Below are 23,981 nucleotides of genomic sequence, written 5' to 3'. Positions count from 1 at the left end.
GAAAGAAAAAAAAATCTTCCCATTTTGAAATTAAAAGCAAGAAAAGTAAAATTCCTGTCGTCTAGCGACAAACGTAGATTCAAAACATTTTCTTCGAAACTCCTTCGGGTGTGACACATTCTGAATCATGGCGTTGACTGAAGTTTAATATTAACAGCAATGGGGAAGCACCGAGCGTTTGAACTGTATTATTTTGTTAAACCAAAACCATTTTAGTGCAAAATGATCGATGGGTAAGCCTATATAAATTTACATGTACATGGGGTACCATAATGCGGGGGTTGTATTGTTTGTATTGTGTACACATCATTGTATAATGCAGTGTTATTCACTGATGGTACACCCATAAGCCTAATGTACATGAACGCATTCTGTGCACACACAGTGACCCGGTTGCACAATAATTATATAGGGACATTCCCTATTCTCCAACGCGCTACGATCCGAACGTGGCATGCATTTGATCACGATGGTAGCATTAGACAAAAAGTGATGTAAAGTCTATGCTGGCATGGGGGAATTCCCACGCACTTTCCTGCTTTACACCTTTTACAAATCATGTCTCATTCTCGGTCAACTTTAGCTGGATGTTCCTGGTGGGGTTTTGGAGACAGTTTTATCGGTGGAACGTAAGGTAAATTGGTCAAGATTTTTAGTTTAACGGCCGGTTGTGATGTCCGGCTTTAGCGCGACAGACGTTGAGAGAGAGGTCAGGCCGACATACTGCAACGTTACACACTGCAGTATCGCATGACCTTTAGCATTGCACCCGTTGCTTTGAGAATTTAGTTAGCGTAGAGAGCTTGTTCTACTACACTAGTACTACCGTAGTAGTAGTAGTACAGGTTTGAAGTAAGTGTATTTGTCGCCATTGTAGGGCGTACGATCGCCATGATTATGGGTTAAAATACCCACAGAGAATGTCCAGTTGCTGGTTCGTTACTGCGCCATTTTGTTTAGTTTGGCCTTCCCGTAAACGCAATGAATGCACACTCGACACTGGCCAATTCAGCTCAGTTCAGCTTTGTTGATGATGGTTTAGAGTGTCGTGTGTTTTAATATAATCCCTCTGCAAATACCCGGTGTTAATTATTCATTAACTCATATCATACAATGATCGTGATGACTGTCGATTGTTTTGACATTCCTTCATTCTCAATTTTGTTTATATTGAAGTTGTGACCTTTCAAACCGTTCAGTTTATATAGCACTGAGTTTAAAAAGAAATGTATTTCTTTTATTTGGTTTTGTATGCCTACTGATTCAGATGGGCCATTTTACCGGTCTTGTTCAGCTCAGATATGTGGTCCTGTGGGGGGGGGGGGGGGAGCTGCCAACCGGTCCCTGATTCTGCAGAAAATAAACCAATCTGGAAAAGTTTCCGTATGGCGCCACCACTTTTTCATTCGATATGAAATAATATAGTATCTTATTTACCTCAATGAGATATCCCTTTTTGTAAAAATGAGTGAAAAAGTGGTGGCGCCATACGGAAAGTTATCCACCAATCTTTCCATATTCTGATCACATGGGGGTAGAATTCTACAGGTCTCCATGTTCTGATAAGCAATTTTGAAAATCTCCCTCCTGTTTATGGAAAGTTGTTCCCTATCATAGTAGGCTATAAATTATTGTTGAATTTTGTTCTTGATTATTATTTCTCTGATTGCTGTTCGAAAATCTCCCTGATTGGAAAAGATAGGCAGGGCTCAACAGAACACTGGACTGCAGGCCCGAGGGCAGTGCGTTTAGCATTGGGACAGTAACTCAAGACCCGACAAGTCCATCGGTCTTGTGTTTGTGTTCAAATTCTGATAAAGTCTGGTGACTATTGAAGAATACTTGCCCATGAATACAAAATGAGATAAATCTTTATGATCTTTTCAAATTCAAACAGTTTTGACAAAAATTTGTAAAGCTGTGAAAGCATATTTTCTTCTCAGTTCATTTGAAGAAGAATTCTGGTCGTGTAACTATTTTGAGCCACATCTACAAGCCATGTGGTCTTTGGGGCCCCCCCCCCCAAAAAAAAAAAAACGATAGCAGCTCTGGGATGGGGTAGGGTAGTTCTCAGGGAAGTAATCATGGCCAAGTGTCTTGCTTTAAAAGGAGAAAAGTGTCACGACCGGGACTCGAACCCGCACTCTTTTGATCAAAACACCAGAGCTTGAATCCGGTGCTCTTAACCGGTAGGCTGTGACACGCCACAGTCTACCCTAATATTGGGCTGATTACCCTTTTTCAACATCAGTCACATGGTACATGGCAACTACCAAAAGGTAGCTTGTCATGTTGGGGGGGGGGGGGGGGGGGGGCAAGGACAAAGTTGTGACAACCTAGTTAAATATCTGATAATGGAGGCGGCCAATAAACAGAAGGTTGTCAATTTTTGTAATGTATTGGAATGTGTTTAAGACAAGGCTTTAGCCTGGATTTGGTAAAAGGGTGTTGGAAACATAAAGACTGGGTGTCCAATTTGTTCACTTGTAAATGACAGATAAAACAGGGTGTCCAAATTTAAAACGGGTGTCCAAATTTTAAACAGGGTGTCAAAAAAAAACAGCAGCCCTCTGGCTCACACTATTGGGGGGGGAGCAAAAGGACAAAGTTGTGCCAAGTTAGTTAAATTTATGATACTGGAGGCTGTCCTATTTGTGTTGGAAAGCAACAAGATTAAACACATAATTAAACATATACTGATAAATAAACAAATAATAAATATTTCATGAAGATGGAGTGACTTATTTCATTGAGCATGGTGAGAAATGAGACGATTGCTTAATAAATTTATTTGCCAAATCAGTTTTGTGACCGACAGCAGGACAGGGTCAAATTTCAAAGAGCTGCAAGCACAAAAAAGTAGCTAAGCGCAACAAAGAATGTGCACAAGAATAAGGTTACCAGCCAAAATACTGTTCCACATTATCATCTGTGACTGGTATCCTGCTCACTTTTGCTTAGCAGAACATTGTTAAGCAATATTTTTTGCTTAAGCAGCTCTGAAATTGGTCCCTGGAATCACACAGTAGGCCCAATTTAATAGAGTTGTTTAAGCACAAACTGGTTAAGCACAGCAAAAAATATGCTTACCAGAATAAGGTTACCAGCTGAAATATCATTTTACATGCACCCCCTGTGATTAACGTCCTGAATAATTTTACTTACTGGAAAGCTCTATGAGTTTTTGCCCCATTGTCCTTGGCCCGATTTCATAGACCTGTTGAAGTACAAAACGTTGCTAAGCTGAACAAAATCTTGCTACCAGAATAAGGTTACCAGCCAAAATGCCATGTCATGTGTACTGTGTGCAACATTTGCTTTATAGTTTTGCTGAGTAAAAAAGTGCTTATAAGAAGCTTAATGAAATTGGGCCCTGTTCTGTTGTCTTTGTCTTGGCCTATTAGTTTCCTTAAATTACCAGACAAAATCGTCCCATGGCATAGAATTAAATATATTTATTTTTCTAATGCCATTATTGAATGAAAGTGCCCTCCTCAAAAATAAATATAGCCTTGCCCCTCTCAAAGATGAAACTACATTGGATTAATAACAAAGTCAAGCTTAGCCTGACTATGCAGACTATGTTGAATGTAATCCTTAAAGGCAGTGGATACAGTTGGTAATTACTCAAAATAATTAGTAGCATAAAACCTAACTTGGTAACGAGTAATGGAGAGCTGTTGATAGTATAAAACATTGTGAGAAACGGTTCCCTCTGAAGTGACGTAGTTTTCGAGAAAGAAGTAATTTTCCACGAATTTTGAGACCTCAGAGTTAGATTTTGAGGTGTCGAAATCAAGCATCTGAAAGCACACAACTTCTTTTGACAAGGGTGTTTTTTCTTTCATAGTTTCTCGCAACTTCGGCTCAAATTTTCACAGGTTTGTTATTTTAAGCATGTTGAGATACACCAAGTGAGAAGACTGGTCTTTGACAATATTACCAATAGTGTCCAGGGTATCTGATTGCTGTACAAAATCTCCCTGATTGCTGCAAGATGCAAATGTTATAATTATGTTGAAATTGTCCAAGTGGCTTTCAAAAGGTATCACGAAGATTTATGATTACATAATATTATGCAGATTTGTCAAACAATGGCTTCAATATCCAGTCCAAAAGAAGGGACACCTTATTAAAACACTGGTGCACGAGTCACCAATTAAAATAACAAACTGACAGTGGTATGTCCTGCCTGGCCGTCCTGACGTTTAGCAACTATTGAATAAGTAACATTACAACAACAAACCGTGAAATCACATCGTCTTTTGTTTTTTTGTGTCTATGTATAGAAACTGACATCGGTATCAACATTTGCAGAGCTCCCACCGACTTATTTTTCGCGCCTTTTGAGTTATTGTGCAGACAACTGACCGTCAATACTTTGCAGTCATAACAAGTTTAGTTGCCATAGACACAGGAGTCTCTCGATGCCTAATCCGCACTCCGTTCGCAAAATCAAAATGGCCGACAACGGTAAGGAAGATATAACCACTAAGCAAGAAAACGTGCAACCAATAAAAGTAACTTTACGCGCTGCTATTGAGAAAGCTGAACCCCCTCCAAACCCGCAACAAGGAGGCGGTGAGTTTAAAGGAACTGTACACCCCGGGTTAGAGGCAAGCCACAACCCACAGGAAGATGCACCGAGTGCCCCTCCAAATGTGGTATCTGTGAACGGATACCTAACCCGAGTGGAGAACTCTGACCGACTACGTCTTGAACTCGGTAAACGTCCCGAGCCTCAGACGAACCCGTCAGCGGGACAAGACTCAAGAACTTCTTCAAAATCACGGTACAACGTCTCGGTTGGTCCGCTGACCAACAGTCCTGCCGTAAAACCAGCTTCAAAGGGCCGTCGGAATGATCAGAGAGTACCGAGTCGGGGGTCGGGACGAAGGAGCAAGAGCCCGATGTTTAGTCTCGTCCCAGTTCCGTCACCGATGCAGGTCGGACCACCCCCGGTAGCTTCGTCGAGCCGACCCGTAGTCCAGCCTGCTCCACCACCGTCTCAAGCCAAGTTTGGGCACCAACTACCAGCGATGGTGACGTATCAGTCTGGAAACATTGCTGTAGCAACCGAGAAAAGACATCCAGTAGCAGGTACGTATGTAGAATTATTATTCTTATCAAAAGTCCACTCAGCGAGAACTGACCGCTGTCCTTGGAACTTTCTTTGAACCAGAAATGTCTTTCACCATATTTCATGGTCCATAAAAGACTTCAGACTGACTAGACGTAGAATCGAACTGCCTGGCAGCTTTTAGCTGTTGCGGCTTTGACTGCGACACATCACTAGATGTTGTGTTTCATCCACAAATTAACAGTCACTGTCTTTGGCACTTTTATTTCATTGAGCAAGGTCTCAAGCATCACATTTCTGGTCCATAAGGAACATCTGAATAGAGGTAAGAAGTATAAATATACAAAGTCTATTATTCGTGTACAAACTTGCAGCTTTTGAGTTTTGTCCATGTTCTGAAGAACAACATTAGACAAATTGCCCTGTGGTGTATTTCACAAAGAGTTAAGACTAGTCTTATCTCGAGTTAGGACGAGTTACTTGTCCTTACTTAGGACTAGCCTTAAGTTTTTAACATCTCTTAGGACTATAATCCTAACTCTTTATGAAATCGACCCATGATTATGGAAACCTTTCTACTCCCTGTTTGCTTTTGTTGTACAAAATCTCCCTGATTGCAAGATTCAAATGTTGACAGCTCTTCAACCGCAACACAGGTTAAGTGACCACCGATCTCCTTTGCGTGTACACGACTGTAAAGTCGCCACACACAAGTGACGACCATTTTGAATTTTGCCAAAAAAATGCACACGGTGCGTATGAGACAGTTTGATGTACTCTCTGTGAATTAAGGAAGGGTTTTTTGATTCCCCAATCAGTGTTTTTTTTATTCCAAAGCTTTTGCGTCCACAGTATGTTTAATGTTAATAAATATAGTTGGAAAATTTTTAATCTCTAAACCTCCACCACACCTCGTGGTAAGCCTTGGAGATTCAAATTTCCGTCATGTCCGTTAGTGAACACTATGGCTAGGAGTGCGTTTTGGCGACCCCAACCAAAAACATTGGTCAGTTGGTTGAGCGTTTTCGCGTGTTCGGTTGAGGCGCGTTGACGATGCTGTTTAGACCAACCGGTAACCGACTTGTTGAGTCGGTTGGGCTTTGGTTGGGGTCGCCAAAACGCACTCTAGAGATGCCGTCGCTGTCGCCTCGCAAAATCGTGGATGGGTTCAACTTTTTTATAATGAAAATACCGTCACAGGTTGTTTGTTGTTTTCTCAACAATTAGTAGACTCCGAACTGAAACTTGTACAATATACCTTAGACCGGTTGGACGGAAAATAATTTTTTTTTTTTTTTTTTAGCTCTTGAACCTCGAGGTATTTGTTCATATTATTTTAAACTTGCTACCAATTTGGTATTTTTTCTTCTTTTTTTTGCAACGTAAAGCCCAGTTTTAGGCCAATTTATAAAGAATTTCACTCTTTATAATGTTGGCCTAAAACTCGGCTTTACGTTGCGGGGAACCCCCCCCCCCCCAAAAAAAAAAAAAAAAAAAAAAAAAAAAAAACAACAACAACACATGACACTACTAAGATAATGAAAGTGAATCTAAAGCAGCTTACAAACAAACAAACTCTGACGGTCTTTCCCTTTTCTGACCCACCATGGTTCCATCCACATCACGTGGATTGACCAAATCGAACGCATTGTTGCCCAACGTTAACACGCATGGGAGAATCCCTGACAAAGCCATCCGATGGGCTGCCGGCCTTGAACAATTGTTTGACGCATTATTTGCGCGTTCTACCCATAGCTCTATGATTCTACCTGAACAAAATTGATGAAAAAGCACCCGGCGAAGTACAGCTGGAAATATCATGAGAAAAAAGGTGTGGGCCTATTGTGATACGTGATGCTGTAGAATTGCACGTTGTTGCCAACGGGTTTCAACATTATAATCTTAAAGGCAGTGGACACTATTGGTAATTACTCAAAATAATGTTTAGCATAAAACCTTACTTGGTAACAAGTAATGGGGAGAGATTGATAGTATAAAACATTGTGAAAAACGGCTCCCTCTGAAGTAACGTAGTTTGCGAGAAAGAAGTAATTGTCCACGAATTTGATTTTGAGACCTAAAGTTTAGAATTTGAGGTCTCGAAATCAAGCATTTTGAAAGCACACAACTTCGTGTGTCTATGGTATTTTTTCTTTCATTAATATCTCGCAACTTGGATGACTGATTGAGCTAAGATTTTCACAGTTTTTTTTGCATTGTTGAGATACAGCAAGTGAGAAGGCTGGTTTTTTACAATTACCAATAGTGTTTCAATAAACGTGTTTTTTGTGTGTTTTTTTACTTCATTTTATCATCATGGTTTTCAAATAACTGATGTTTTATGGCGATTGCACTGTATTTTTTGTTATGCAGTTTTTGAAATGGAAAATGGCACATCTCAAAACTTGTTAAGTTTTTATTTTCTGGAGATTCTGACCTTAAATAGAAAACTGCTTCCGTCGTGCATATGTACGTATCCAATTGCCTGCCATAAAAGCCATGGAATTTGATGTTAACAATCATGGTATACCTAGATACGCCATTTCATTTTAAAATGACCATTTATTGTTTGTGGCGCAGTGGGGCAGTCCAATCCTTCATATACATGGTCCAAAAAAAGTTGGTCTCGACATCATATTTCTTTGGCCGTGGTAATCTTCCATAATCAAAATAATAATCCACATCGCGTGCAATGAAATTCGACGATTGTATTGCGTAAATAATGTGGTTTGCAGTTTGCGGGCTACACGCCTGATATCCACACCCACCGTGACGTCATCAACGTCGAAATAAAGACATGACAAGTTCATGCGTTTCCGTGCGAGTGCACACGACACAACATTGTTTTCGATTTTAGTTTTCCCCGCCAGTCACTGCTACTGTTTGAGAGCCTGATGTTTCCTTGCGAAAGTGAAATTTCATGTAAACTTGATGACATAGGATGACAAGAAGCTGGTGACTATCAAGTGCCTGGTTTGTTGTATTGTTATCTGCAGAGGGACTTACCCGTTTATTTCCCGCTACTGACCTTCGTTTGCTCGAACACCGCGGAGTTATTTCTCATCCAAATCAAAATGGGTTTCCACCTGTCATGCACTAGACTTGGGTGCAAGTCTGCTGTGGTGGTTTTGTCTACCTGATATTGCGTTCAGTATTGGATAAGATTTTGTGCGGGAATGTATGTGAAGTCAGACTTGAATCAAGTCTATTCAAACATGTACTGAACTTGTGTTTCGTTGTATATTCTACTTGGGATTATTTGTATCATAGTGTGAGTTGAGTTTAGTCGCAAAAGAACGAATCTGCAATCCGGTGCTTATAATACTAATGTAATAGCGGCAACATTTTTGATAGAATTGGTTGATTTTGGTGAACCTTTGTTGGAAAGAAGTCAAGAGAAGAAGAGTAGAACAAAACTGTTTGTGGATGTTGTTGTTGACACTCGTCACAAACGCCTTTGGAGCGCGACCGTGGAATGATCAGCCAACCGGCATAGTTTGCGGAAGGGCTTTCTGCTGTTTTGTTGCGGTATTTTTCGAGAAAGTGTAAGCTTAAATGCAGGATTCCTCAGTGAAACATGAAAGGAACGTTGTTACCATATCGTTTCTGACCACAGCCGCTTGAGACGGTTACTTTGAACTTCTGCACAAATTTTGCTGTCTGTGTGAATACATAGAAAGTTTAAATCAACAACGCGAAAAATAGTTAATGACCTGACGTTTCAACCATCTTTCTCGAAGGCTAAACACGTAAATGAAAAAAGGTGACGGCACTATTTCCAATGCAGTCTTTCATCTGGAACAAACGTAATTCAGTTTTTTCTACAAGTAACGATTCTTGGATGCATATTTTGAAATTTGTAACTGTTTTTCATCTTGATGTTTCTGGTTTTATCAGACGCGCACCGACCACCACCGGCCCCGCAGCCGTCCCATAGACCGGGCCCACAGCCGGCCCAGAGACCGGCCAAGCCGTCCCATAGACCGGACCCACAGCCGACCCAGAGACCGCTCCAGCGACCTGGCCCACAGCCGCCCCAGCGACCGGGCCCACAGCACTCGCAGCGCCCGGGCCCACAGCCGCAGAGACTTGGCCCACAGCAGCCGCAGAGACCGGCAGCCCCACAGCAATCTTTCCCGGTGGACCCGAGCTTCAATCTCTGCATGGCTGTAGAGTGCCATCGAGCTACGGGTCAGGATGAAGATGGGGACACGTAAGAAAATTTACATATTTAAGAAAATTTGCATAATTAAAAACAAAGCTTACATAATTAAAGATGCTATGTCAGATTTTTGGCCGATTTGACCCAAAAATTTTGATTTAAAACCAAATAGTTATTTTGATGGGGGTCAAGAAAGTTACAAGCTTTCATTTGAGCCATTGCTTGAAAAAGTCCGCCAATTATTATTAGCAGAGAAATTTTTCGAGAAAGTGTAAGCTTAAATGCAGGATTCCTCAGTGAAACATGAAAGGAACGTTGTTACCATATCGTTTCTGACCACAGCCGCTTGAGACGGTTACTTTGAACTTCTGCACAAATTTGATTTAAAACCAAATAGTTATTTTGATGGGGGTCGAGAAAGTTACAAGCTTTCATTTGAGCCATTGCTTGAAAAAGTCCGCCAATTATTATTAGCAGAGAAATAAAGTGCTCAAAATTAGTTTTAAATTTTTGTCATGGTTCCTGACCGTTAAAAGTAAAAGTTAAACTTGTTTTCGTTAGAGCGGGTGATACTCTTTGAAATACCATTCACTCAAAAACTCACTCAAAATTTTTCTTTCCAAGGAAACTCTATTAAAATGTGGGTTTAATAATTTTTCGTAAGTGCAATGTTTCTCTTTAACAAATTTGGGAAACATTTCCTTACCCTGCTACCTCTTTGTCATTCGTTATGAAATAAAATAGTATCTCAATTCAAATGAGATATTCTTTTTGTTAAAATGAGTGAAAAGGTGGTGGCAGGACTCGGAAACTGCTCCTTTATTTTTGCTTCTGAGATAACTTTGCAATGTCTCTCTTCCCCTAATTTTTTTTTCTGTCTCTCAAAACAAATTTTTTACAGTGTACTTTTCTCTAAAAGTATTTCTCTTTTAAAAATTGGGAATTGCTCAAAATAACTATTAGCATAAAACCTTACTTGGTATGAGTAATGGGGAGCTGTTGATAGTATAAAACATTGTGAGAAACGGCTCCCTCTGAAGTAACGTAATTTCCAAGAAATAAGTAATTTTTCACGAAGTTGATTTCGAGACCTCAGATTTAGATTTTGAGGTCTCCAAATCAATCATCTGAAAGCACATAACTTCGTTTGACGAGGGTGTTTTTTCTTACATTATTATCTCGCAACTTCGACGACCAATTGAGTTCAAATTTCCACAGGTTTGCTATTTTGTGCATCTATTGAGATACACCAAGTGAGAAGACTGGTCTTTGACAATTACCAAAGGTGTCCAGTGTCTTTAAAAAAAAATCATTAAATTTCAGAAATTTATTGTGCTTCAACAGAAAACTTTCTTCAAAATAAAATCATTTTATAAATTTAATTTCCTAGACTTAAACTTACTCATGACTCCATAAACAACTTATTAAGGAAACCTTTAAAATTTAATTTTTTTAAGCATAAATTTGTTTATTTTTTGTTCTAAATTTTTGCAGACCGCTTCATATTGCCCTGGCTCAAGAGTTTGTTGATGTACGTCTTGTGCGACGGCTGGTGGAACTGTTCAAGTTAGCTGGAAAACCATTGGACGTCTTTAATGATATGCAACAGGTAGGTTTAATCTGATTGGATGATGTTAGAATCCTTTGGCCAATCAGAACCGGAATACATAATTGAATTGTTACACCCATGTACTGGTTTAAATCCATTTTGATCAATTTATTACTAAAATAAATGTTTCATGAAAGGGTTACACAATTACTTTGAAAGTAGAATAATACTATACACTTTATTTGCAAATTCATATATGTTTTTTCTTCTTGTTAAGTTAAGGAAATGGTATATAAAATGATTTGTTACTTAATTAAATAAAGCTTGAAATAATATTGTTATTGTTGGTATTTTGTATGTTCTCCAATCCCGACATCGATATTTTTTTGTCCAGGTTTGTGCAAGTTTTTTTAAATTTCCGTTTGCCTCTCTCTCTCTTTTCATTTCTTTCCATTTTTGTCTACTCGACTACTTTTGTCCACAGTGCGTTGAGTTGTGTTGTTCTATACATGTAGCATTCAAGATCAGACTCTGCTAGCTTTGAAATGGCAGGTCATTTTGAAAAATACTGGGGTGCCTTGCTTTATGGTTACTGACAGCCCTAGTTTTATTGTTTCATATTTTGTCCAGGAAAATAATATCTTTCGGTTTTGTTTGTCTCACATCACTTTTCAATTGCATATTAATTGTGTAAATAGCAGTTATATTGACTTTTTGATTTTTATAAATGTTTAGGCAGCTTTGAAGAGCAGTGTCTCATTGAAAGTTTGCCCAGGATAATAAGAAATTAGTCCCAGTTAATTTTGTAGGTCTAAACAAAATGTGCACTTCATTCTACTTTATGTGGGCAACAAGGGTGTTTTTTTCTTTCAATATTTTCTTGCAACTTGAATACATGTACTGGGGCCAATTTCATAGAGCTGCACGAAAAAAGCTCGCTTATTTTACACATGTTACTGGCCAAAATTTATGCCATGTACATTGCTTATGACTAGTTTTTAGCTGTTGTTTACTTAGCATAACAATTGAGTGGAATCTTGGCCGGTAATCTGATTTTACTAAGCAATGAATTTTTTGCTTAAGCAAAATTTTTTGCTTAAGCAGCTCTATGAAATTGGGCCCAGGTCTTTGACAATAAATTACCAAACGTGTGGAGTGCCTTTAACTAGTACTTTGCTTTGTGTAATGTGCACTTCATTCTTTTATATTACTTTGATTTTTGTTGCTTTTGTAGGCCTAAACAAAATGTGTACTTTATTCAACTAATTTACTTTGCTTTTTGTTTGTTTTAAAGACCTAAACAAAATTTGCCTTTCAGTCAACTATATTACTTCGATTTTGGTTGGTTTTTAGGCCTAAACAAAATGTGTTCTTTATTAAACTAATTTACTTTGCTTTTTGTTTGTTCCAGAGAATTTGCCTTTCAGTCAACTATACTACTTCGATTTTTGTTGCTTTTGTAGGCCTAAGCAAAATGTGTACTACATTCAACTAATTTACTTTGCATTTTGTTTTTTTGTACGCCTTAGCAAAATGTGCCCTTCATTTATTTATAACGATTTGTATTTTGCTTGTAGACTCCACTTCATATAGCAGCAATTACCGGCAATCCAGATGCAGCACGTATTCTGGTGGAGAACGGTTCGAATGCAAACGAGACAGATCGAAACGGTCAGACAGCCATGCACAATGTTTGCTCCAATCCTTGCCAAGGGTCTCGAGACACCCTGGATGCAATCATCAGATTCACTAAGGTCAAACTAGACTTGGACACAAGGAACTACTGCGGTAAGTTGTTGTCCTTGTTTTGCCGTTGTTTTACAACATCAAAAAGGCAAGGGGGCAGTTTTTTAAAGCTGACAATTTTCTGCTTGGCAGGAATAATAAATTTAAGCTGAATACAGTCACGAGTTGACATGGGTATTTTGGCTGGTAAACTTAATCTGGTAAGCATATTTTTGTCTGTGCTTAGCAAGTTGTTGATCTCACATGCTTTATGAAATTGGGTCCAGGGTAGGACCAAGTTTCATAGAACTAAAGCATTAGCTGTACTTAAAGGACCCTATTTCATGGAGCTGCTTAAGCACAAAAATTAAGCAAAAAAATCCTTAGTACAATCAGATGACCTACCAAGACTCCACTCAATTGTTATGCAAAGTAAACAATAGCTAAATACCAGTCCAATCAATGTATATGGCATGAAGTTTTGGTCAGTAACATGTGTAGAATAAGCAAGCTATTTTCGTGCCTAAGCAAATTTTTTGCTTAAGCAGCTCCATGAAATTGGGCCCTGATGTTCAGCTTAGCCTAAATAGGAGTACCAGTCACAGATACGATGGTTAATTTGGCTGGTAGCCTTAAAAACAAATTATGCTTAATTTGGTATTAAGTGCTTAGCTACTTCTTGTGCCCAGGGTTTATTGTCGATGATGGTGTCCGATGGAATGTTATCAATACTTCCTGATCTGATATCGCCAATTAAATAAGTCAACTGTGACATATATGCAGAAGGGGGGGGGGGGCAGGATTGTTTCAAACTTCATTTCCTGCACTTTAATCTTGTACTTGTAGTTTCCTGGAATATCTGTACTGGTATGTACTCTATAATCACTGAGCTCTCAGATCGAAACCAAATAAATGCCTTACGAATCTAGCCTGTGTTTTTTTCCTTCTGATAACTTCTGAACCGGTACACGGCTTCCTCAGGCTATCCGTGTTCTGTGTGTACGTGTTGTATTAACCGTATTACTAATAGTGTTTGTGTGTGAGATACATGTGGTGTGGTTATGAAAAGCATGTATTGTGACCTGATTCCAAAGAAGGGGGGAATACCCTTCTAGTAATCGGTTGCCATTGAATTCAAGTCCCTTGTATAAATAAACCATCCAAGCCTAGATCCTGATTCGGGGGTTTCCCCATGTGACACAATAGAGATTGCTGTACTCGGAAAAAGCCACAAATACTTCAAGGAGGGAATTTTTTTGGTCGGCCTTGAATGGAAAACGAAGGGGGAACTTTGACCTTTGTTTTTGAGTTGACTTTGGATGTTTGAATAGGGTTTCGTTTGGGGAAGTTCCCACGGAAATTGAGCAAGGTAGTGCAGTGATTTCACAATGGGCTGAGGTGTGTTGTTGAGTTCTGGTGTAGAATGGGTTTATGAAATCTAGGACTCCTAGAGTCTTTTTGTTTTGATAGAGCTTCAAAAGCGGTCTCAGTTGGTCTCCAAAACTGAGAGCATATTTTATATTTTTCTTCCTTTCATTTCTAAAATGAAATTGTTTAAAGGCAATGGACACTATTGGTAATTATCAAAGACTAGGCTTCACAGTTGGTGTATCTCAACATATCCATAAAATAACAAACCTGTGAAAATTTGAGCTCAATCGGTCATCGAACTTGCGAAATAATAATGAAAGAAAAAACACCCTTGTCACGCGAAGTTGTGTGCGTTTAGATGGTTGATTTCGAGACCTCAAGTTCGAAACCTGAGTCTCGAAATCAAATTCGTGGAAAATTACTTCTTTCTTGAAAACTATGGCACTTCAGAGGGAGCCGTTTCTCACAATGTTTTATACCATCAACCTCTCCCCATTACTCGTCACCAAGAAAGGTTTTATGCTAATCAATATTTTGAGTAATTACCAATAGTGTCCACTGCCTTTAATAAAGGGTGTGTACCACATTGTTAATTCGGCACTAAGGGGGTCTGTACCATGTGGCTGTATTTCCACATGTCCCAGGGAGTTGAGAAAGTCGGAGGAATGATCGACCAGTATGCTTGACGAACAGCAATAATAAGGTTGTAAATCACCTTGTTCTAGCTACAAGGATATGTTACAAAGAATTGTTATTAAAATCTGGGTTTCTTAAGGTGTTGTGGTTTGCACCTAAATTTTTTTAAATGATATCAAAAGAACTTCTGCTAAATTCATCATGAGAGTCAAGTTATTAATTATAATTATGAATAACATAAGTGCATCAAAAAGAAAAACAACATTCTTAACATTTCTTATAACAATACCGTTTGCGAATCTTGGTCGTTATGTTATTTTTATTTATTTTGTGGCTTGTCGATATAGTTCACTTCATAAGACCCAAGTGTTGTCAGCAGCAGAGTGTGGGTTCGAACCTAGGTCATTACACTTGTGCACTTGAGCAAGACACTTATGTTCGGCGATATCTCATAAGATTTTTTTATTTATTTTATTTATTAAAATCTAATGTTATTATTTGTTGTCTGTACAGGTTTAGGTCCACTACACATATCAGTGAAGCACAACTTGTTACATCTGTCCAAAGTGCTTATAGATGGTGGTGCAAACACTAATGCTGTGGTGAGTTAGTTTGTTTGTTTGTTTGTTTGTTTGTTGGGGTGTTTGTTTGTTTGTTTGTTTGTTTTATTTCCATTGGTACAACAACAAAAGTACAAGAATATTGATTACAAGTAAATAAGTAAAGCTTATAAAATTAATTAAGTACAAATGGGGGTTGCAAGTGGCAACCAATGCACATGAGTACATTTTGTACATTCCTTGTAATTTGTAAATTCAAAATTCAGACCGAATTGCATTCAATGAAGATTTAAACAATTTTGTTTAAAATAAGAGAAAAAATACATTGACACATGAACTCTCTGCTTCAAAAGACAATTTCATACTGCCAATGCCCATGTTCATAGAGCTGCTTAAACACAAACAGCTCCTAAGCTCAATAAAAATATTGCTTACCAGAATAAGTTCACCAGTCAAAATATTGTTTAGCAAGAAATTGTTAGGAACTATTTAATGCATATATGAGCAGCTTTATGAAACTGAGCCCATGGCTGAATTTCAAAAACTTGCTAAGCATGGAAAAAGTATTGCTAAACGGAAACAGTTAACCAGCCAAAATTACATCAAGTTTACATTGTTGTGACTGGTGCCTCACTTAATCTTTGCTTAGCAAAGAAATTTTCAAGAAGAGTTATCTGCTTAAAGGGTCTATGTAACTTTTGACGGACAAAAACCACAATGTCCACAGATTTACACTAAACTTGAAGATAATGATAGTAGAAAGCTTCCCTGAAAATATTACGTGCTGTAGTTTTGGGGAAATGAGTAAAACAATGTCATGAAAATTATTTTAATCATTTACAAACATATTTTCATAACATTGTTTTACTCATTTCTCAAAAACCAAAGCACCTCAGTAAGTAATATTTGAAGGGAAGCTTTCCGCTATCATTATCTTCAAACCCTGTAAGTTTAATGTAAATCTATGGACATTTTGAAAAGGTACTCAAATCCTTAAAAAGCTTTGTTAAATTGGGCCCAGGTCACCTTAAAAAGAACTTCCTTGTTCAACAATACATCTGTAAAAGGCTACTATCAAACACAATGAAAGATTCAAGTTAATGTCATTGTGTGGTCATTGTAGTTCTCACTTGAAGCGGATACTAAAAACTTGACAATTCTGATCAGGAAGTTAGTGCAGCAGGTTGCTACCGATTGCTTATTATTGGGGAATGCATACCGATCTCATTTCATGTATAGATGGATTGCAAAAGGCGTCATCGGCCGCCATATTTGATGAATTGTGCACGCGTGAAGAGCTACCATTGGCTGAAAGTCACGCACAGCGCGTACACGCGTGCGATTTTGTGCTTACTGTGCAATTTCTATTTCATAGTGCTGCTAACCGTAAGCACATGAAAGGCATGCTAACCTTCCGGTGCTTACCGCACAAAAATAAATGACTTCACAATGAAAATCCTCGGTAAACACGCAATATGGCCACCCAATTTTTCTGCTAACCCGTGAAATACGCTAAGGCTTAAGCACATTTTTCTGCTTCAGTAAGCACGCGAATTTGCTTACCGTTAAGCAGCGCTATGAAATTGGGCCCTGGTCTCTTTCAATCGCTAACTTAATAATAATAAAAGATGTGTAAATATCCACCCTGCTGGTTGTTTAAGGTGTTGTTAAAAACCAAATACTAAATCAAAATGAAACTAAACAGACATATAACAAAATTAGTCCTTGAAAACCACTGACATTAGATAAGTTTTGAGAAGAGATTTGAATTTTGTGGTGCAAAAGCAAGATCTAAGATTAAGTGGTAGAGAGTTCCAGATGCGTGGCGCAGCTGAAGAAAAAGACCTCAGGAGGGTTGTTGAGACTTGGGTTCATTAAGGAGAAGCATGGAACTTATTCTTGTCTGAATATAAACTGTTCACAAGAAGTTATGAAACTCTTTTTTAATCAGGTATATTTTATTATTTATTACTCTCTTTGTATTAAGTTAAATATCAACGCAAAGCTGAAGTGTTCCTCTTTAAACTGATACCACATTTACAATGATGACATGTTGCTGGACTTGGCCACATGAGTGAGAAAGAGACAGAGTCACAAATCAAATGTGGTAACATTTGCAATTTTGTCTTACTGTATCAACAAACAATTGACACTGCAGTTCAAGCAAGCAAGCAGGGCATCTTAATCCACTTTACATCGAGACAAGAAGTTCAGTAACAAGTCTTGCAAATACCCAAACAAGGTGTTTTCAAGAGATGGGGGGGGGGGGGGTAATTGTGTGCGGTGTTCTCACTGGTGCAAATCTTTGTGTAAACCATTCATGGTTCTGAAGCTTGACCGGTTTGATTATTGATAATTACCTATTGACTGTTTAGTACAGATAACGATAATTTTGGCACATTTGATTCGTGACTTTGCCTCATTGTCATTCATGTAGCCAATGTCAGCAACATGTCATCATTTCATAATGTGATATCGTTTTCATAATGTGATATCATATTTATAACGTGGTATCATTTTAAAGAGGAACACCTCAGCTTTTGCATTGACGTATAACTTAATACAAACAGAGTTATAAATGATAACAATATTCTTGATTAAAAAAAGATTGTTAACTTTTTGTGAGCGGTTAATATATATTTTTTCCAGAACACTAAAAGCGTTCGTGCTCTATCATAATGAATATGATTTTTTTCCAGGACGCTAAAAGTGGTTGGACACCACTTTTCCACGCTGTCACCAATCAGGATCCTGAGCATGTGCAGATACTCCTGTGTGCGGGAGCACAGGTCAATATGCAGTCATATTCTGGTAATACTGCCCTCCATGTTGCAACCGGGCGAGGGTTCACGGAGATCGTGCGACTCCTGATGCGATACGGTGCGGACATGAGCTTGAGGAATACGCACAAAGACACGCCGGGGATGGTAGCGCAGGACAACAATGTAAGCATTAAGTCTTTAAAGCCATACATTGGATTTTTTGTTTTAATTAACCGACCAAAAGGGGTGATTTTGTTTTTAAAGGAATTGTAATGTCGATTTCGTCACACAATAGTGAGGTAATCTTGTGGAATCAAACTGATGTATGTCAAGTATTATTTTGAGGATAACATGGAAACAAAAACCTAACTCATGTTGAAGAAACATACAATAATATTAAAATAAAAAAAATTACATTTTCAAAGGTTGGACAAGCTTTTTGTTACCTAGTGTACCGGTCTCCAATATTCACATTCAAAGAACCCCACCAAACATTCAACATAACAGCGTTTTTGAAAATGTTTCTTTTATTTATCTTTCCAGCAGATGTCAAATATCCTGAGAGGCGTCTCATCCAGTCCCTCCGTGGGTTCAAATCCGCACTACTCTTCACCAAGCTCCCATCCACACCCCATGACCAACGGGATGGCCCTCAAACCCTCCCCCACACCCTCCCAAAACTATCAAGTAATGTCCCAGACTGCCTTGCCCTTGGGGAAACACGGAGATAACACAGGCAAGAAGCCCCGAGCGACACGCAAAGATAAAGGATCTCGTAGAGGTTCCAACGCCGCTAAGAACGAAGCATCTTCAAGTAATCCGGGGACGCCGACAACCACCGCGAGTAGCAGTGTCGCGAGTGACGGCTCAGGTATGAGTCAGGACGAGTCAGACGCGGTCGTACCAACGAGTCATCGGGTGTCGGTAATCGTCGAGCCGAAGTCTGTGAAACGCCGTTTTCTTGAGCAAAATGAGAAAGACCAGCAAGAGAGACATAGCAAGACACCGTCTCCTAGGGGTGATAAAATGACACATAATAAAAAAATGAAAATTAATCTTGAAGCAGGAGCCGCGTTGCCACAAAGCATACCGAAACTTCACGACTCTGGAAGCGCCACCGTTGATCAGTCTGAGCCGATGGATCTCACCAAAGGCAAAACAAAAGATGCGGTTGTCATAGTGAAGCAGAAAAAGGAGGTGGTGACGAACGGACAGACCTCTACGGCGCCTATTCTCGCCGATAAAGTAAAAGATGAACTTAAACCAGAACAACGGTCAATACCAAACGGAGATGCAATGGCAAACCCACTCTCATTAAGTCATAAAAATGATGTCGTTGGAAAAGGAGGAACAGTCAAGACGGCAGAGATGGTTGATGAATTACCTAAGACGCTCGATCGTGATGAGGAGAAAATGGACTTAGTTGAGGCCGAGAAGGATGTGGCTAAGACAGAGGATAAGGTCTCTGACGTCTCAACGCCCAAGAAAGAAAGGAAGAGGAAGAAGAGTGATAGATTACCTCCAAAGAAGAGAAAATAAATTAACTTGTAAAGAATTCTTGTTTATATTAAGCACTTTTCAAAGTTTGCAGCGGATTGAAAAGCCTCTAATCAAATTGAACAAAGCAGACCTGGAATTACACGCAGGCCAAAGAGGCCATGGTCTCCGTTGCCCCTGGCTCTTAGCAGGCCTTGTAATAATTACAGCAATTGCCGTGATGCCCTGTGCTTTTAGTGTTGTGTCCTTAGCAAACTTCCAATATTATAAGTTATCACACAAGCGCGAGTGGAATACGGGAAAAAAAAAAAATCGTATTTCACGAGCGTGCGTGTGATAACGAATTTATCTTCCAGTCTCACGTGCAACGCGCAAAGTTTAAAATTTCAGAACGTTATTTCACGACGAACAGCATTCACGCGCACAAAGTTTAGAATGTAATTTTTTCACTGTGTGATACCGAGCGTGACAAAATGACATTATTTCACAATACGCACTGTGTAATAAAAACAGAGGAAGAAGGATATAGAACAGAGGTCGTAGTATGTTTTTATGATTGGTGGATTAGCACGTACTGGAAGATACAAATTTATGTAGAGGTGCCCCATACCAGAGGGAATTCACTTGCCCCTTCAAGAGAAACGTTCAAGGACTGTCTTAGCCTTGGTGTCCTCCAAAAGTTTCCCATTGACTTAAAGATTTTCCAACAGATGTGCCCTTTGCAATCCATGGTTGAGCTATGGTCATAAATGTGGCTCCTACCTGCAGCCATAAAAATGTAGCTGCATTCATAGCCTTGACTCAAGGCTGTTGGCGTAGTGTGCCCCAGCCTGGTGCGGCACGATTCAGCAGTCTGCACGCTGTGCACACACGATCAACGTATACATTGTATGTACAGTACAATGTACAGCAAAAACAGTATAGCGAAGTCGTGAGTGCGGTCGTATCTTTCTACTTTCAACCTCGTACACTTGGCTCAAACAACAAAGTACTCATGTACAGGGGTGGATTTTACAAAGAGTTGGGATTAGTCTTATCTCGAGTTAGGGCGAGTTACTTGTCCTAACTTAGGACTATCCATGCAATTTGTATATCTCCTAGGACTAGTCCTAATGTAGGACATGTCCTGACTCTTTGTGAAATCGACCCCAGTAAGTGTACCGTACAGATGGTACACACATAAGCTGTTTACGTATTATATGCACGCTTTGTGTTATGTATGGGGCCGGGGGCATGTGCGCTGGCGGAATTCAGTGGGTACTCGGGTTAATATGCAGGTCGCGGCTGGCTGTAGCGCCTTGATCAAGGCTGCCGCATTCAAAGTTTGCTGGGGATAGAAAGCCTCTAATCGAATCGAACCAGGTTTTCTTCCTTGGAAAAATCAAATTTTTGTTTTTCTATGCAAGTCACCAGACACACAAGGCCTGAAGGCCACTTCAATGTGTGGCCTATAATTTTTGTTGGGCCAGGGGTCGTTGCCACCTACATGTTTTCCTGGGGCTAAAACAGGGATACCCCCTTTACTGTGGTCATATATATGTATGAGGTAGGGTATGTGGCTGGCATCCAAAGTTTCCTGGGGCTGAAACAGGGATACCCCCTTTACTGTGGTCATATATATGTATGAGGTAGGGTATGTGGCTGACATCCAACGCCTTCTACCAGATCCCTTGGCAATTCAGCTTCTCAGCAGCAAGTAGGGATGATAACCCCCCTCCCCCCCCCCCCAAATTATTATTATTACATGTATATTCTGTGAAATAACCCACGGCACACACGGCAATTGCCGAGGTGCCCTTTGCTTTTGCTGCTGTGCCCTTGCAAAGTTCCAATACAAGTTTACATTTTCCTCCTAGCATGTCCCTTACCAGTGGAAAATTGCTGTGCCCCTCAAGAGTGAGGCTCAAGGCCTGTGAAATTGAAATGATGGCATTTCCACCTTATAAAAACCCCAGGGCCCAATTTCGTAGAGCTGCTAAGCACAAAAATTTGCTTAGCATGAAATTTCTTCCTTGACAAAAATAGGATTACCAACCAAATTTCCATTTGTTGCATAATGCCCATTACTTGTATTCAACTATGTGATTTTCAGTGTTTGCTTATTCTGAAAATCACGTAGGAATTTGGTTAATCCTGTTTTCATCAAGGCAAAAATTTCATGCTAAGCAAATTTTTGTGCTTAGCAGCTCTATGAAATTGGGCCCTGGTGTTATAGATTCCAAGGAGCTTTTGGAAGTAGATCAAAGGACATGATCTATTTACCATGAAGAAAAACACAGCATTTTGTGTTTACCAGGAAGACTTAAAAAAGTGTGAATTCGCACAAAAGTCTGAAATATTGTTCATCCCTTATAGTGGACAAGCCTTATACGGTTTATATTGTATGTAGAACTTGTGGAAAATGCATTTCTAATTTGATCAACATTTTAAAAATTAGCAACTTTACAGTTGTCAATCAATTTGTGTAAATTTAGATGAGCAAGAATGGAATAATATGACATAGATTTTTGATTGCGGAATATTGTTTGGGGTTTTATTTGTCTATTATGAAGTGTTCTGATACACATTTTGCTTGTTTCTGTTTGTAAAATAAGACTTGAATATTTGTTTACATAAAATGTCATTTATTAACAGTTTTAAGCTTCCAAGAGTTTTTTTTTTTTTTTTTTTGTACATGTATTTTTATAATTATTATGGATGCATTGTATGTTATGGGATGTTGTTTTGTTTTGCATACTACTAATGCATTATTCATGTAAAAATGATGAATATGTAAGTTATTTAGATCTTCCATTTGTAGTAGGGGTGTTGGAATTGTAAAAACTGCACACTCATATTAAGCTGGATTGCGTTGCAAGAAATCACTTTAGGATACTTCAGCCCACCTTGCCGAATTCCACAGAGCTGCTTCAAAAGTAGCTAAGCACAACAAAATTATGCTTAGTAGATCAAAGTTACCACCCAAAATATAATGTCCAACTTCAGTTTATGGCTGGTATCCTGCTCATTTACGCTTTGCAACACATTTTTAAGCAGTATTTTCTGCTTAAGCAGCTTCTTGAATCTGGGCCATGCTCATGTGCAAAATTAGCTCTTCACACTTATTTCTTGCTTTCCAAAGGCCTAAAATAATAGTTGGATGGCAAAATAAAATGTTGTTAGATTTACTTGATTTTAAAAAATCAAGCGCTATTGTCAATCCTGAATAAAAATCAATCTGAAAAGGATTAGAATTGTATGACTCCACAGATGAGAATGGTTTTATTTTTATCAGAATGTTTAGTTTTAACAAATAATTATCTTAAATATGACACCCCTCAGTCTGACACTTCTCAGAACTTGTGAAATAGCTTTAAAGGCACTGGACACTATTGGTTATTACTCAAAATAATTTTTAGCATAAAACCTTACTTAGAAACGTCTCCCTCTGAAGTAACATAGTTGTTGAGAAAGAAGTAATTTTCCAATAATATATTTAAATTTGATTTTGAAGTCCCGAAATCAAGCATCTGAAAGCACACAACTGTGTCGTGTGACAAGGGTGTTTTTTTTTCCATTATTATCTTGCAACTTCAACAACCAATTGAGTTCAAATTTTCACAGGTGTGTTATTTTGGGCATATGTTGAGATACATCAAGCGAGAAGACTGGTCTTTGACATTTACCAATAGTGTCCAGTGTCTTTAAAGGTGTTGCAGTCCACCCTCAATATAAAGAGCACTAAAGATGGTCTGCTCATAAAGAGAACATTCTCAAGTCCTGAATCTCATTTCTGCTTTGTGTTTCTTTGTTTTGTTGTCCTCTTATAACAACGTTCCTTTTAAAAAGAGGTAATTTGGCTGGTCCCAGCGATCTTGTTATAATGAGAGTCCACTGTATATAATTGGCAAGGATAAACACTGTCATTGCTTAAAGCCATTGGAAACTTTCGGTAAACAGTGTTGTCCAAAGGCCCACACTTCGTGTATCACAACTTATATATAAAATAACAAACCTGTGAAAATTTAGGCTCAATCGGTCATCAGAGTCGGGAGAAAATAACGGGAAAACCCACCCTTGTTTCCGCATGTTTCGCTGTGTCATGACATGTGTTTAAAATAATTCTCGCTATCGAGAATTGATAATTGTTTTAATGTTTTCTCAAATAGTAAAGCATTTCATGGAATAATATTTCAAGAGAAGTCTTTCACCATTACCTTCTGTAAACCCTGTAAGTTATTTGTAAATCTGTGAACTTTTATTTTGTTTTCTGTTCCGAAAGTGCATAATGGCTTTAACTATAGTCTGAAACCTTACTTATTACTGGCCTGGAACTACACGAAGGACACAGGGGTCATGACCTTTGTTGACCTTTGTTGCCCCTTGTCTTGGCCTTTGTTTCCCCGTCTTAGCCTAGGCCTTCAACAAAATTCCCATAGATTTTCCTATGAAAGTTCTTTTTGCAAAATAAAAATTACCTTGCCCTCTCAACGATGAAATCCCAAGCCTGTGGTCATGAAGTTCAAACTAAAACCACAGTGGACTATTTCCCTCTTAAATGAAGTTGTTCCTGATGAACAGAACAGCTAATTGGACAAATTATTTTTGGATATCTGATGAAGTATTTTTGCCTAAATAAAAAAATGCACTCACATGTAAA

General features: G+C 38.8%; 1 protein-coding gene across 2 annotated transcripts; it reads left to right on the top strand.

Annotated features, from left to right (window-relative positions):
• The first annotated feature begins 464 nt into the window (after positions 1 to 464).
• Positions 465 to 19,658, top strand: LOC117301622 (ankycorbin-like). 2 transcript variants are annotated; one of them, XM_033785643.1, is made up of 8 exons: positions 465 to 634; positions 4,290 to 5,100; positions 8,978 to 9,293; positions 10,737 to 10,851; positions 12,369 to 12,579; positions 15,037 to 15,125; positions 17,783 to 18,028; positions 18,392 to 19,658. In XM_033785643.1, exons 2-8 carry the CDS (start codon positions 4,428 to 4,430, stop codon positions 19,382 to 19,384), a joined length of 2,643 nt encoding a protein of 880 aa, XP_033641534.1. In that variant the 5' UTR covers positions 465 to 634; positions 4,290 to 4,427; the 3' UTR covers positions 19,385 to 19,658. The 2 variants fall into 2 exon arrangements, with proteins under 2 accessions (XP_033641534.1, XP_033641533.1); XM_033785642.1 differs by having other exon boundaries at positions 18,389 to 19,658.
• The last annotated feature ends 4,323 nt before the right edge of the window (positions 19,659 to 23,981 follow it).

Source organism: Asterias rubens, chromosome 17 (genome assembly GCF_902459465.1).
Source record: "Asterias rubens chromosome 17, eAstRub1.3, whole genome shotgun sequence".
NCBI classification, from domain to species: domain Eukaryota; kingdom Metazoa; phylum Echinodermata; class Asteroidea; order Forcipulatida; family Asteriidae; genus Asterias; species Asterias rubens.
This window is presented reverse-complemented; position numbering and strand designations above follow the sequence as displayed.